At 58.6% G+C, this 10,866-nt stretch overlaps 1 protein-coding gene across 2 annotated transcripts; it reads right to left on the bottom strand.

The window, feature by feature from the left end:
- Positions 1-2,711: 2,711 nt before the first annotated feature.
- Positions 2,712-10,584, bottom strand: MGAT4C (MGAT4 family member C). 2 transcript variants are annotated; one of them, XM_068141736.1, is made up of 4 exons: positions 10,461-10,584; positions 7,553-7,679; positions 6,604-6,754; positions 2,712-4,476 (listed from the first exon to the last, which is right to left on the bottom strand). In XM_068141736.1, the coding sequence occupies exons 1-4, from the start codon at positions 10,463-10,465 to the stop codon at positions 3,320-3,322; spliced, it is 1,440 nt and encodes a 479-aa protein (XP_067997837.1). In that variant the 5' UTR covers positions 10,466-10,584; the 3' UTR covers positions 2,712-3,319. The 2 variants fall into 2 exon arrangements, with proteins under 2 accessions (XP_067997837.1, XP_067997838.1); XM_068141737.1 differs by having other exon boundaries at positions 6,604-6,751.
- Positions 10,585-10,866: the final 282 nt, after the last annotated feature.

The raw sequence follows: 10,866 nt of genomic DNA, 5'->3' as shown, positions 1-10,866 counted from the left end.
CGATGATCTGCGGAGCTCCCTTCCACCCCCCATCGCCCTGTGATGCTGTGCCCCTGGCAGGAGGGGTGGGAGCGCACTGCACCAGGACCATGCATGCACAGTGGTGATTCTTAGCCTTTCTCTGCCTCCTGTTCTGTCGAAGTTGCCTGATCACAAGGACACCTTTGAACCTGCTTTTAAAGAAGTTAAGTGGAGCTTTTGCATAGGACTTAACTTGTTGCTTTTGTTTCCTGGAAGCGTCTTCTGTGCTCTCTAGAGAGCAGATCCCCTCTGCTGACACCGGGCAGGCAGCTGCGCTGCCTCTCCAGGAGCAGTGGCTGTGCAGACAGAGGAAGGGCTCCTGCGGCACAAGCAGCGTTTGGAGGCCAGGAGGTGACAGCCTCAGGTGTCCCTGGCTGCCAGGCAGGATTTCCTGACGTGGCAAAAGCGGCCCCGAAATTCGTAATGAGTAAATAGGCAGCGTGAGAGGGAGAGCAGCTCGTTAAGGAGCTGAATGGAGGAGCCTGGCCCCAGCCTGACTCATTAAACGTGAAACTCCTCCACAACCCAGCGCCGGGCTGGCAACGGCTTTAATTAGCCACATTACCCTGCTCAAAGCACTTGCAAGTTCTCTGTGGGATTTTAAGAGCCTTTTTACAACCGGAATTGCGTTGGAGAATTTGTGGTGAGTAGCATAAACGATGTAAGCATCTAGAAATGTGCCTGGGAAACAGCCTGGGGTCTGCCCAGGTGGAGTTTGATTTCATTACAGCTTGACAAAGGCTGCTGCCGTGGAAATGCAGCCACGGGGTCCTAGAATGGGTTGGGTTGGAAAGGACCCCAAAGCTCAGCCAGCCCCAGCCCCCTGCCATGGGCAGGGACCCCTCCCACCAGCCCAGGCTGCTCAGGGCCTCATCCAGCCTGGCCCTGAGCACCTCCAGGCAGGAGGCAGCCACAGCCTCCCTGGGCAGCCTGTGCCAGAGCCTCCCCAGCCTCACTGCCAACAATTTCTTCCTCATCTCCAGTCTCAGTCTGTCCTCTCCCAGCTCAAAGCCATTGTCCCTCATCCTGTCACTCCCAGCCCTTGTCCAAAGTCCTTCCCCAGCTCTCCTGGAGCCCTTCAGGTACTGGGAGGCTGCTCTGAGGTCTCCCTGGAGCCTTCTCCTCTCCAGGCTGAACAGCCCCAACTCTTCCAGCCTGTCCCCACAGGGGAGGTTCTGCAGCTTCTGATCATCCTGGTGGCCTCCTCTGGACCCTCTCCAGCAGCTCCATGTCTCTATTGGTCTGGGGGCTCCAGAACTGGAGGCAGTGCTGCAGGTGGGGTCTGAGCAGAGCAGAGGGGCAGAATCCCCTCTTGACCTGCTGGCCACACTTCCTGCAGTGTTTTAGCAGGAAAAGATTGCTGCTAGCCCCCACCTGAGCCCAGGCCAACACTCACCAAGGGAACCAAAGGGACACCACTGCCCAGGGCTTTGTCACCCTCTTAACCTCTGGCTTCCTCAGTGGAAAGCCCAAAGCTTGAGCAGTGTCACCGAGCACAGAGCTCTGGTGAGGCAGTCCCCAGCACTTTGCTCAGCAGATGGAGACAGAAGGACAGGTTTTGATCTAAGATGTTGATCTTGATCTAAGATGTTGATCTTGATCTAAGCCCTGCCTGGCAGTGAGCAGTGATTCTAGGAGGGGGTTTATTGTTTGCTCTTTTTCCCCTCTCCAGAGATCTGAATGGAAGTCAGGAGTGTCCCAGGTTAGCCTAGGCTGTGCTTGCTTTGGTAGCAGTGGTTAAGGGTCAAAGCAGGAAGAAGAGAAGATCGACAAATCACTTCAAGAGTGGTGCTGGCTGATGACTCACGAGTAGCTAATTGCTTGCTATGCAGGCCAGCTCAGTGGTACAAAGCAAGCCCTGAGCCTTCACAGCCCCTTGAGATCAGCAGGGTTTCATTTTTCAGTGGTGTGATTGTCCTCCTCGGGCTGAACACAGGCTGCTGGTGACCTGTTTGGCTGAAGCTGTGTGTGGGAAGAGCAGGGAGTTAGCTGTGCTTTAAGGAGCCAAGGAGCAAAGGCTTGCTCTGAGAGGAGGATGCTTCACTGAATCCTGTACCAGAATAGGCTGCCCAGGGAGGTGGTGGAGTACCCAGCTCTGGAGGTGTTCCAGAACCCTGGGGCCATGGCACCTGGGGCCATGGTTTGCTGGCCATGGTGGGGCTGGGTTGAAGGTTGGGCTGGATGACCTCAGAGGGCTTTCCCAACCCAATCGATTCTACGGCTGGTTCAGTGATTCTGTGACTGAGTCTGTGCTTGGCTTGTCACTGAACTCAGGGTCTCCATGCTGCATGCACTCTGCTGGGCTCTGGTGATTCCATTCCCCTCCAACTGCTTAACCCTTTGCATTTGTACCCTCTGTGGACTGGGCACGTAGGCATGGAAGACAAAGCAGTGCTTGCAGAGCCTGCTGGGTCCAGCTCTGTGCAAATTCCTCTGCATACTGTGAAGGAGCAGAGGCTGTGGATGCTGAGCTCTGCTAAGAGGTCTGTCTAAGAGAACAGTTTTGCCCTTGGGGTGCTTGGGTTTGATAACAACATCTGTCCTGGAGCAGAATGCTTGCTCCCTGTGAGGCATTTCCTTTGCAGGAGGGCAGTGAACTGGCTCCCTGTGTCACACAGCGTCCAAGCAGTGCTCATGTCAGTCAAAGGGAGCCAGGAACACGAACAAAAAGCTCTCTGCTGAGACAGAAGGAGAGATGCAATGATCTATTTCTTTACAGAGTTGTCAGGTTTCTCATTTTACAGACATCCCCCTCGGGAAAGGAGGTGCAGTGCTCAGCCACACTGCTCTAGCACCGTGTCCAGCCTGAAGCTGCCACTGCCAGGAGAGGTTTCCCTGCCACAGCTGCCTCGAGAAGCAACACACCAGCACCGAGAGCACACACACACACACTGCCCAGCACTGGCTGCATCTCTGTGCAGCTGCACCCCAGGCTCTGGTCACACCGCCCTGGCCAGAGCTCCACACCTTTTGCTGAGTGCAGGATGCTTTGCTTTGCTCTGTTTGGCCCAGCAGACCTCCCTTGTGGAGAAAGAGAGAATTAAAAAAGGAGTTCAAGGTCTGAGGAGAGCTTGGAGAACTTTGCTTTTCCTATAAAATTCAAGATCTCCCCAGAGAAGGCTTTGTGCATTGCCTGGCCCTTGCCTGGCCAAGCCGGTAAAAAAGGAACTGCTCTGCTGGCTCTGAGCTCCCCAGGGCCTCCCTGGCTCCAGTGCAGAGCTGGGAGTGCCGGCCGGGGGGGAGGGGCACCAGGTGGGGTACAGCTGCCGGAGCGCTCACTGTACCTTCCGAGGCGGCTCTATGGGCTGGGTGCCTGAGAGGTCCAGATGCTGATGCTCCTAATGATCAGCCACTCCTTCTGGCCTTTGGTGACAAGTATCCTCATGCAGCTGACCTCGAACAGCACTTTGTGCTCCACCTCTCTCACTTCAAGCCTCCCGCCGCTGAACTCCCCCAGTCTCAGGTAGGTGCTGCACTGCCTCCCCTTCTTACTCCCCACCAGCTTCTCCCCCACTTCCAGGGCCCCGTGGTGCAGGATGTCGTTTTGCCTGTCCTCGGTGCCGGTGACCACCTTGATCCTGCTGATCCTGGTGGGCTTCTCGAACACCACCCCATAGAAGTCCCCGGCGGCGGGAGCCTTGCCCCAGAAGTACTCGTCGCCGGCGCTGTACGCCCGGCTGGCCTCGTAGTGCTCGAAGACGCTGATGCTGGTGTGCAGCCTGGCCGGGGGGTTGTCGGGCAGGTCGAAGGACTCCTCCTCGAAGTCGTCGTCCTTCAGCTTGTTCTCGGCCCCCTTGTAGGAGGAGTAGTACCCCATGTGCTGGAAGAGCGAGGGCTTGAAGCGGATCACCTCCTTCTGCGCCAGCAGCCCGCGGAAGTGGATGAGCAGCCAGTCGCAGGGCATCTCCTGGTAGAACATCAGCAGGAAGCGCGCCAGGCGCGGCAGGTCGTGCGAGTGGTAGAGCTTCCCGATGTAGCCCAGCTTGGAGAACTCCAGGGTCACCCAGTAGGAGCCCTCCCGCGAGGCGATCACCTTCTTGACGGCCGTCAGGAAGTTCCTGGCGCAGCGGACGTCGTCCTCCAGCATCACGTAGTAGTCGGAGAGGTTGGCGCAGAAGTTGAGCAGGAAGGCGTAGTCCACGTTCTGCTTGGAGCGGAACTTGACCCTCTCGGCGGGGTCGTTGTAGTTCCTCTTCAGCCCCTCCAGGGCGGGGTAGTGCTCCGGGGGCACGCGGATGACCAGCAGCCTGCCCGCGATGATGTGGTGCGCGAAGCGCTGCGCGATGCCCTGCGCCATGCCGGCGCACCAGGCCGCGTCGAAGTCCGCCAGCTGCACCACCACCGCCAGCTCCTTCAGCTCCTCGTAGCTCGACTGCTCGAAGATGGACTTGATGGTCTCCAGCAGGTAGTTGCCCTTTCTCCTCTTCACAGAGGAGAGCCCAATGGTCAGGTACCCTGCAGGGGAGAGGGCAGACACCACCTGGTGGGGCTGGGGAACCCTGCGGCCGCCCTGCCCAGCTGTGCTCAGGGACACCAAGCCCTTAGGAGGCTGACAGCTGAGAGCTGTGCCCTGGGGGCTCGGGAGGAGCCCTGTGGCCACCCTGCCAAGGTGTGCTTGGGGGGTGGCTGAAGGCTGAGAGCTGTGCCCTGGGGGCTCGGGAGGAACCCTGTGGCCACCCTGCCAAGGTGTGCTTGGGGCCCTCAAACCCTTGGGAAGCTGAAGGCTGAGAGCTGTGCCCTGGGGGCTCGGGAGGAACCCTGTGGCCACCCTGCCAAGGTGTGCTCGGGGCCCTCAAACCCTTGGGAAGCTGAAGGCTGAGAGCTGTGCTCTGGGGGCTCGGGAGGCTGCGTGCAGCAGGGGGGGGCTGTTGGCTTTCCACGAGGGAAGAAGCCTACTGCAAGCAGGCAGCCACATGGAGATCACTGCACTAAGCAGTGCTGGCTGCAAGGAACGTGGTGGAGAAGAGCCAAAGCAAGGAGCAGCTTTGTGCCCGGCAGAGAAAGCAGAGAGGTGAAGCCAAGGTCGGGAGGTCTGCTGAAAGGAAGGAGAGGATCAGATAGGAGCCACAGCAGAGCTTCAGAGCAAGGAACTACAAAGTGCAGCACAGCAGTGCAAGGGACAGGGGAGCTGCCAGCTGTGGCACTGTAAGCTCTCTGCAGGACTGGTTGGACTGAAGGAGCTTGAAGGTCTCTTCCAAACAAAACAATTCTATGATTCCCTGTCCCCCTCGGGCGTCCCTCTGTGCCCCCCCTGGGGTCCCTGCACCTCTCCATGACCTCTCAGCCTCATGGACATTGCAGGAATATTTTCCCCCTGCCTTTCTGCTCATTTTTAACCCAAGTTGTCCAATTTTCCCTGGCTTGTTGCTGCTCTTCTGCTCCTCACCATGGACTCGATGAGTTTCCACAGGGAGCTCCCTACTGCAAGCTGTGGCTTAAGGATTATTTGGGAGTGGAAGAATGATTTGCAAGTAGGAGAATTGCTCTGAAGCAGGAAGTGTTTGCTGCTGCTCCATCTTTTAGGCAGAGATTCACCTGAGTGACAAGGAAAGAGTTTTCCTCTCTGCTATTCAGGGTCACTGCTGTGGCTTTTTTTTGCCAGCAGTCAAAGTCATTTTGTTTCTCCAGGTGCTAATGCAGCTCCCTTTCCCTACCCTTTGATGCAGCCCCGAAGCGAAGAGTTTCTGACTGCCAGGGAGTGCTGCAGCTGGCCCTCCCCCAGCTGCTGTAGAGCATTTGGGTTAGGAACAGACTGCTGAAGTGATTCAGACTTTCTTGTGAGGCCTAATTCTGCTCCTGGTGTGGTTGCAGAGTGAAGCACAAGCCCCAGGAGCAGCTTCTGCTGCCTGCAGAGCCTCCAGTTCCTCACACCTCATCGGAGCAACCTTTGCTTTAGAGCTTTCTATCAAGTTCAACAACTCACAGGTGGTTTTGCTCCACCCTGAGCGCTTGGGCTTCTGAGCCTCGGTGAGCTGTGTGAAGTGATTGCTTTGGAAGCCAGAGGAGAGCTGTCTGGAGCCCAGGCATAGCCAGATCTGATGGCAGATGAAGTCCTGAGCCCTGCCTCAGGTCACAACCACCAGAAGTGCAGGTGGCTGAGAGAAAGCTGCTCCTCTGCAGACCCCTCCACAGCAGCACCCACCTGAAACTGGGCCAGGGGAGCTCTAGGCTGGAGGTGAGGAAACATTCCTTTGCTGCAAGAGCGGTCAGGGGCTGGCACAGGCTGCCCAGGGAGGTGGTGGAGTGCCCATGCCTGGAGGGGTTCCAGAAGCTGCAGATGTGGTGCTTCAGGATGTAGTTCAGTGGCCATGGCAGCTGGGTTATGGTTGGGTGTGATGATCTTAAAGGTCTTTTCCAGCCACCTTCTCCTGATTCGGTCAGGAGGTGAGCAGGCTCAGGGGCAGCCACTCCTGGGGCCGGAGCAGCAGCTGCCCAGGAGCAGCCTACGCCAAGAGAGAGCTGTCCCCGGAACCCTGAGCCCCTCACTGCTCCTCAGCCCCTCCTGGAGCCCCCCAGGGACACTGTGCAGGTCATCCTTGTGCAGTGCCCTGGTTCCAGCACATTCAGAGGGCAGTTACTTACTTTTCTTTGGCAGAGGTGTGCCAGCCAGGTAGAGATAGGAAATGTTCCTGGCTGCTGAGAAGTTGGAGGCAGGCTGCGGGGGGCGCGGGGGGCGCTCGGGGCTCAGCTGGTGCGTGGCTGTCTCGCTCAGGAGCTGCTTGTCCCCTTCCTGCTGGGAGAGAGCAGGACAGGGGCAGGAGAGGGGGAGAGAGACACAGAGACGTTTGTGAGTGCCAGCCAGAGAGCAGACACAGACAGGCAGCACCTCACAGTCAGCCCTTGGGAGAGGATGGAGATGTCACCCAGGGCTTGTAGTAGCTCAGTGTTAGGCACTGCTGGCTACAGAGAATCCACCACAAACTTCAGGCTGTGGGAGCAGGGAAAGAAAGGAGGAAGAGAGGAAGAAGGAAGAAAGGCAGAAGAGCTTGTGTCCATATTGTCTAAGACAGGTGGCAAGCACTGAATCATTGCCACAGCTTCACAGATTGCATTGGCCTGGCAGGGACCCTCCAAGGGCACCCTGTCCAACCCCCTGCAGGCAGCAGGGACAGCTCCAGCTGGAGCAGGCTGCCCAGGAGATCCAGGCTCATCCTGAATGTCTGCAGGGATGGAGCCTCAGCCACCTCCCTGGGCAGCCTGTGCCAGTGTCTCACCACCCTCACTGTGCAGAACCTAAACCTGCCCCAGTTGTGCCAGGGGAGGGTAGGTTGGAGATGAGGAAACATTTCCTTGCTGCCAGAGCGGTCAGGGACTGGCAGAGGCTGCCCAGGGAGGTGGTGGAGTCCCCAGCCCTGGAGGTGTTCCTGGAGCCTGTGGATGTGGTGCTTCAGGACATGGCCATGGTGGTGCTGGGCTGCTGGTTGGACTGGGTGATCCTGGAGAGCTTCTCCAACCCAAACCATCCTGTGATTAACAAGGGCTGGATCCTGTTTTGTGCCCCATGGTCACTCCTCCCACCTGGGGAACTCACCAGCACGTGGCCATCTTCAATGTAGAGGTTGATGAGGAGCAGGCAGAGGATGAGGAGCCCCAGGAAGGGCACTGCTGAGCGCTTCCGCAGGCATCTCATCTTCTCCAGCTGCTTCAGGCTGTGTCTCCTGCCAGAGGCAAGCAGCAGTGGCACCGGGGGGAGGCACTCACACCTCTGCCAGGGTTCACCACCCTCACTGGAAAGAGTTTCCTCCTGATCTGCAGTCTCAATCTGCCCTCCTCCAGCTTCAAACCCTTCCCTCCGTCTGACAGCCTCAGAGTGACACAAAGGGCAGCCCCCAGCCCTGCTGTGCCTGTGGTGTCCTGAGCCCCAGGAGATGGATTTCCTCTGCTCTGGAGGAGTCAGCTCCCATCCAGGGGCAGAGATGACTAAGAGATGTGAAGCCCTATTGACTTGGACAGCCAAGCTGCAGCTCATCCATCTGTGGCTGCCTGGCTGCTGGGCAGTTCATCAAGCAGGCAGTGGAGTAAGATGGGGTTTGAAAGCCATGGAGACAGGGAAGCAAAGGACAAGGACATAGCCCTGGAGTTCTGCTCCACAGAGACAGCACAGCAGAAAAGTGTGGACCTAGGCCCTTCCTGGGCTAAAAATGCTGGAGCAGATGAGGTCTGAGGTCCCTTCCCACCAGAGCCATCCACGAGCAGCCCCCAGCGCTTGTTGGTCCCTTGGTATTTGTGCTGAAGCACAGGAACCTCTCCTTTGGGCCTCTGTGGGGCTGGCAGTGTGCAGGCATTAAAGAAGAGAGCAACCATCTCAATGACTTCACCTGCTGGCCCATTCTGCTCCCACCCAGCACCTGCCCCACACCTCAGCTCTTGATTTCATGATGGGAGAGAGCCCAGGAGCAGACCCTGCGCTCACAGGCACCGGGGTGAGACTCCTGCTAAAACAGCCTTGGATCCAGCAGGAGTTGTTCCTTACACAGTGAGCTGCACTTGGATCAGCTGGGGAGGCAGGGGATGGAGCTGGCACTGCTGATGGACAGACAAAGAGCCCAGCCAGCACTGAGCACCCAGCTTTGGCTGGCAGGGCAGGAGGGAAACATGCTGCCGGGGAGCTCCCATTCTGTGACTGATGTTACTCAGGGCAGTGCTGGGGCAGAGCAAAGCTCCTACCAACATCATTCCTCATCCTGCTCTCTTCACAGCAGTGCCAGCAGCCTTGGCTCTGGTCCTGCTGCTTCTGCTGGTCAACCCCCCCCGTGGAAGGATCGATGCTTCAGACAGCAGCAAACTCCGTCCTGTGCTGAGCCATCTCTGCTCTGTTTGGTGTCTGAGCTCCTTTCTCCTGCAGCTGAGTCCCATTTCTGTGCCCTGCTGGGAGACCTTCAGCCTGGGCAGCCCAGCCAGGGCCAGGGGCAGCCTGCTGGCAGTGTGGGCAAGCAGCTGTGCCCAGGCTGGGGTTGGTCTGGGCAGAGCTTTGCCAGCCTCACCTCCTCCCGTGGGACAGCAGGCAGGGTGCAGTGCTCAGAGGGAACCATTTGCAGTCTTCCAGGCCAGCCAAAGGGCTCCAATGCTTCTGTGTCATGACCTGAGTGCATTTCACAGCTCTGTGGCTTTTCAGCAGGGTTCTGCTGTTCAGAGGCAGAGCTGTTCCCAGTGTGCCATCTGCTTTTGTGTCCCCTGCTGTCACAGCACCCTGCAGAAGGCTGCTCCTCAGGTGGGGCAGGACAAATGGACAGAGGGATGGGGAAGGCAAATGAGAGCTGCATGTGCTAGCTGGTGCCACAGGCAGGCAGACACCTCCCCAGTTGCCATGGTGATTGCAACCTGTGCTGCAGGAACAGATCTCAGGCAACTTCTAGTTGTGTGCTGCTGCACTCACTTGAGGGCAGGGATCCATCCAGAAGGATCTGGACAGGCTGCAGAAGTGGCCAGGGCCAGCTGCAGGAGGTTCAACAAGTCACAATGCAAGGGCCTGCAGCTGGGCTGGGACAACCCCAGGCACCAGTCCAGGCTGGGTGCAGAGTGGGCTGGGAGCAGCCCTGGAGAAAGAGCCTTGGGGGTGCTGGGTGCTGAGCAGCTCCCCAGGAGCCAGCAGTGCCTCCTGCAGCCCTCAGGCAGCTGTGTGCTGGGCTGCAGCCAGAGCAGGGTGGGCAGCAGGGCAGCAGAGGGGATCCTGCCCCTGGGCTCTGCTCAGACCTCACCTCCAACCCTGCCTCCAGCTCTGGGGTCCCCAGCAGGGGAAGGACACAGAGCTGTGGAGAGAGTCCAGAGGAGGCCACAGAGATGCTCCAAGGGTTTGGAGCTGAGGCAGAGCAGGGTCAGAGTGGAGCTGAGGCAGAAGTTGTTCAGCAGGAGGCTGGGGAGGCTCTGGCCCAGGCTGCCCAGGGAGGCTGTGGCTGCCTCCTGCCTGGGGGTGTTGAGGGCCAGGCTGGATGAGGCCCTGAGCAGCCGAGTGTAGCTGAGAGCTGTCCCTGGGCATGGAGGGGAGGCTGGAGGGGATGAGCTCTGAGCTCCCTTCCACCCTGAGCCACTCTGTTTCTGTTATCCCTTGTGTCCAGCTGACTCTCCACCCCCTTTGGTTTGCTAAGCCACAGCTCTGGCAGGGAAGTGCTGCTGGCAGGGATGCTGTGGAGCTCAGGCAGGTCAGGGGCTGCTCAGGCTGGGGCTGTGCTCAACACTTTGGAAGGCCACTTGTGGCTTGGTCCCTGCTGACTGCTGGGGGTGGCCTGAGTGACCTTTGGGGGACCCTTCAGAGCAGTGCACCCTGTGCAAACCTCTGCAGGCACTCCCCAGCCCCCCCGGGCAGCTCCTTCAGTGCTCCATGGCCCTTCCAGTGGTTTTCCTTTGCCAGGTGTCTCAGCTGAAGGTCTCAGGCTGGAGGCTGTGCCCTTCTGTCACCTAACCTTACACAGGAGGTCTGTGACGTCAACAAAGCCACTCACAACATCTCCTTGGTGCCACCAGGTGCAGAGGAGGACAACTTCAGTGCAAAGCCATCTCCCAGCAGCTCACAGGGAAGAGGTGAGAATGCTCCTAGCAGAAGCTGGCAGCGCTGCTGGCCCAAGCCAGGAGCTGAAAGACAGGAAGGGAGAAGAGGCTGCTCAGGTCTCAGCAGCCTGGGCAGGGTGCCTGTGGGGATGGGCAGCAGCTGAGAGCAGCGGGAAGGAGCTGACCAGCTGCAATGCCAGGAGGGTGCAGGTAGCATTCAGCATCTGTGCCTGGCACTCTGGGAAGCAAAGCTCCTTCTTGACACTGCCCAGGTGAGCCCACATCCCCACACCACCTCCTGCCCGAGGTGTGCCACATCTCCAGCCCCAGCTGTGCCGTGGCAGAGAAGGTGAGAGCACA

This window comes from Melanerpes formicivorus, unplaced genomic scaffold (assembly GCF_026170545.1).
Source record: "Melanerpes formicivorus ecotype bairdi unplaced genomic scaffold, bMelFor1.0.p_v2 SCAF_8, whole genome shotgun sequence".
NCBI classification, from domain to species: Eukaryota; Metazoa; Chordata; class Aves; order Piciformes; family Picidae; genus Melanerpes; species Melanerpes formicivorus.
The sequence above is the reverse complement of the archived record's forward strand: the minus strand, read 5'-3'. Positions and strand labels throughout refer to the sequence as shown.